At 48.3% G+C, this 3,850-nt stretch overlaps 1 protein-coding gene across 1 annotated transcript in view; it reads left to right on the top strand.

Annotated features, from left to right (window-relative positions):
* The window catches only part of DDX11 (DEAD/H-box helicase 11), a 19,982-nt gene that overhangs the window by 7,926 nt on the left and 8,206 nt on the right, over positions 1-3,850 (top strand). The window contains 6 exon segments of the mRNA XM_009642724.2: positions 273-425; positions 535-581; positions 1,362-1,441; positions 2,641-2,685; positions 2,809-2,876; positions 3,381-3,419. Coding sequence (XP_009641019.1) covers positions 273-425; positions 535-581; positions 1,362-1,441; positions 2,641-2,685; positions 2,809-2,876; positions 3,381-3,419 — 432 coding nt within the window.

The raw sequence follows: 3,850 nt of genomic DNA, 5'->3' as shown, positions 1-3,850 counted from the left end.
GTCAGAAAATGTGCTTTCAGTGCTTCAGAGGAGATGTGGAAGGTAACCTGAGCTGATACGCAGTTGTAGCACAATCATTTTTCTTCAGCTTACATCCCAGTGCCCCTCTCAAGCATGTGCTCCTGTCTCTCTTCCTACCTTTCCCATAACAAGAGTAACTTGACTGAATTCTGTGAGGCTGTCTGATATGGGCCTTTAATGAGTGGTCGGGGAGTGCCCTAAGTTTGGAAGGATGAGATCTAGAATCAGGGCAGTGTGTGCTTCTCCTGTAGCTGGTGGTGCTGCCCTATCAGATGCTCTTGCATGAGCCTACCAGGAACGCTGCTGGGATCAAGCTGAAGGACCAGATCGTAATCATTGACGAGGCCCACAACCTCATAGACACCATCACCTGTATCCATAGTGCGGAGGTCAGTGGCTCTCAGGTGAGTCTTAGCCTGGCCTGTTAATCGTGAGCGAGCTCTGCATCCAGCACAGCGCCCTTCCTTGACTCCTTTGTAATAACAGCTCCGTTTCTTTTTTTTGTTCATGTAGCTGTGCTGTGCCCACTCCCAGCTGTTGCAGTACATGGAGCGATACAGGTGAGGATCCGGGAGGAAAATAGCACAACAGTGGCAGGCAGTGTGGATGCTGTGGCTTGTCTCATGTCTGCATGGTTTTTCTCACTTTTCCCTGGTGGAAAGTTATTTGCATTAATACTTCTGCAGATTAAAAGCCGCTTGCTTCATTATCTCTGTCTAGAATCCATCTAAGTCAGACTCCTGGGGCTGGTATTAAGCAGTGAGAAGGGGAATACCCTGAGGATTCTGGCTTTCCCTTATACTCTCAGTTCCTTTACCAATATCTCCCTCTAATAGCTCCTGCTTTGTGATGCAGTTTCAAAAGGTTCAGTCTTTCATGTCTCTCCTGGACCTTGGTCTTTCATGTGCTGACTGGCATTATGGCAGAGGCAGTAAGCTCTGAGATGGAGGAAGCTATATGTGGGTTTTGGCTCTGGCCAAATCTTGTGTCTTGTCATCCATGCAGTGGTTGATTATGCTAATAACTTTGAATTTGTGGAGTGTTACTGCAACAGGGACTTGACACGTCACTGCCATTGTAATAAATAAACTGTTACTAATGTGTGAGAAGAAAGGCGATGGTAGGAACAGTGTGGGCTGCATGGGTGAGTGCTCTGGGGTGACCTTGGGCAGGATATCCAGGGGTCTGTGCCCTGTCACAAATAGGGAGAGCGAGCCTGGGAGAAATCATTCTTGGTTCCTGTCTCCCCAAAATGAAGGGTGCTTGTCTCTGCAGCTCAGCTGCTGTGAGTTAGTCCCTGAAGATGTTTTGGGGCCTAATAGCTGTCTGATTTTTCATAGGAAACGGTTGAAGGCAAAGAACTTGATGTACATTAAGCAGATCCTGTATTTGCTGGAGCGGTTTGTGGCAATGCTGGGAGGTAAGCAAACCTATCTTCAGGGATGCTGATAGACCCTGAGCTAGTTGGTGGTCCTCAGGGCGCTGGTTTTGTAACATGGGGATGTCGACTGGTGTCTACCTGGACCCCTCTCATTGTTTCACTAGCTGGGGAGCAGCAGATGGCATCATAAGTTGGTAGAGGCAGTTTCCCTCTCTGTGTGGTTTTAATATCTGATTTGAGTGGGGACAAGGAAGGCTGCGAAGTGAGGAATACAGCAGATGTGTGACAACAATCAGGACAACACAAGAGCTGCAGAGAATAAATTTCCTGGGTCATCTGGTGGCACAGCCTCTACTTGTGTCAGGCATGCCTCTGCAGAATGAATCTTTCTTGAGCGGTGCCTTTCCTTTGTGAAAAAATACTCTTTTGCTGTGATTTTTAAATCCACTGGCGTTTGCAGGGCTCCTTTCCTCTAATAATCTATTTGCGAGACCTCAGTGTGTCTTGGACAGAGCCTGTCTTAAGTTCATAAAGAAATTCCTCCTTGCCCAGGGGAAGTGCAGCTCTTTGGGGGCAGGGGCCTGGTGGTGCTCTCTGCTCTTCTCTCAAATATATACTTCCACCCTATTCCTGACACTCTTCTCTTCCTCACACTCAGTTAAGTGCTTTCATTAGAAAACGCAGCCTGTGTACATCTTCATGACAGAGGCTGCGAAAGTGAGATGTGAGGTGGGTGTTAAACACTAGCATATAAAATGCAGTGAGTGGCAGCAATTAATCCTGTTCTGGCTGTCTAGGTCTGGGCGTGGAGCTATCCTCAGGTTTTCCCCTCTTCCCAATCGCCTGCCAGCCTGTGTGCCTCCCAGCTCCCCACTGCTGTGAGGGATGCATTGCAGTCCCTGTCCCTTCATCTTTGCAGCATGATGACTACGTAGTGTGTGAGCACTTGTCTGCACCCGCCCTACCTGCTGCCTCCTGCTACAGAACAAATGCAGGTGGTGTTTCTTAGGACACAGCAGCACACTTGTCCTACAATGTAGGGATACCCTACAGGGGAAATTAAAATTGAGCAGGAGCTGATGTTTTGTCTGTATAGCTACATTTTGCAGATGTGTAGTTAGTTATTCCTTGGGTTTTGTCCTGGTGCAGTGTCCCTTTCAGCTCAGTTGTTAGTCTTTTGCTTAATTTTAAGACAGACCCATTATAAACCTTCCTTGAATCGTTTTCATGTTTTACAGGTAATGTGAACCAAAACCCAAACTGTCAGGCAGTTTCCCAAACAGGTAAGACTGGAGTGAACGCCTGGGGTATGCAGCCATCAGTCAGGGACATGGGGGTGGGCAGTAAGGGGTTGCAGGCCCAGCAGCTTATGATTTTTATTCTCCTTTCCCCGCCCTTTCTTTCAGGGACAGTGCTAAAATCCATCAATGACTTTCTGTTTCAGAGCCAGATTGACAATATCAACCTCTTCAAGGTAATGCAAATGTCGTCTGCTAGGGCAGAGGTGGTGGTGACTTGTTCAAGGCTATTGGGAAGCGTGTGTGAGAGCTGGAAGTAGAGCCAAGGCCCACGTGGCAGAATCTGCTTTCTGGGTGATTCTCCCCAGTGTACAGATCTCTGCTGCTGTCTGGATGACAGCGCATTAAAGCTGGACAGATGGTCTTGGCGTAGAGGGAACGTGTATGAGTGCAGAGGCTGTCTGTAGGCAAAGCAAAACTGTGAGGGCCAAGGGTGAAGAAACTACACTACTCCAGTAACCTAACCCATCCCTCAAAGCTGCAAACACAGCACCTTAGCACCATGTGTTTCCACTCTGGAAGCCTTTGTAATAAACTGTTGTCTGGGAGGCAGCACTCATGAAGAACTGTGCACTCCTTCCCAAGAGCACTGCAAGAACAGCAAGCGATACCCCTGCTGGACAGCAGGATGGGAGACGGGGTGCTGAATGCCGGTTCATGTTTCTGTCTTCCTCCAACAGGTTCAGCGTTACTGCGAGAAGAGCCTCATCAGTAGGAAGGTACTGCCCCTGTGACTTAATGGTCAACAGCATTCAAATGCCGTTTCACACATTGAGTTTGAAGTGGAAGATGCAGGAGCTGGGGTCGGAGCCTGGCTTCTCCACCCTCCTCTGCAGACAAAGTGGTTCCTGCAGAAAGCACTATATGGGCACGTTATTTTTTACTTATACAGCAAAGAAGCATACGATGTGGTGTACCACAGTATTCCAGTGGGTGCTAATTCTGTGAGGCTTGGCCTCAAACTCGTCAGCCTGGTAGGCTGCACTGCTCAGGGGAACAAGCATCAAAGACTTGTTTTGATTCGATGAGTGAAGGAAAGTAATCGGAGCTCTGGGCTGGTAGATTCTGATTGGGCTGGTTTGCAAACACCCACCAAGGAACTTCATGTGTGGCAGGCCAGAAAACCTGTTTTTGTCTTGTCTGATTCCTG

The sequence above is a fragment of the Egretta garzetta genome, unplaced genomic scaffold (assembly GCF_000687185.1).
Source record: "Egretta garzetta isolate BGI_Z169 unplaced genomic scaffold, ASM68718v1 scaffold427, whole genome shotgun sequence".
Lineage (NCBI taxonomy): Eukaryota > Metazoa > Chordata > Aves > Pelecaniformes > Ardeidae > Egretta > Egretta garzetta.
The sequence above is the reverse complement of the archived record's forward strand: the minus strand, read 5'-3'. Positions and strand labels throughout refer to the sequence as shown.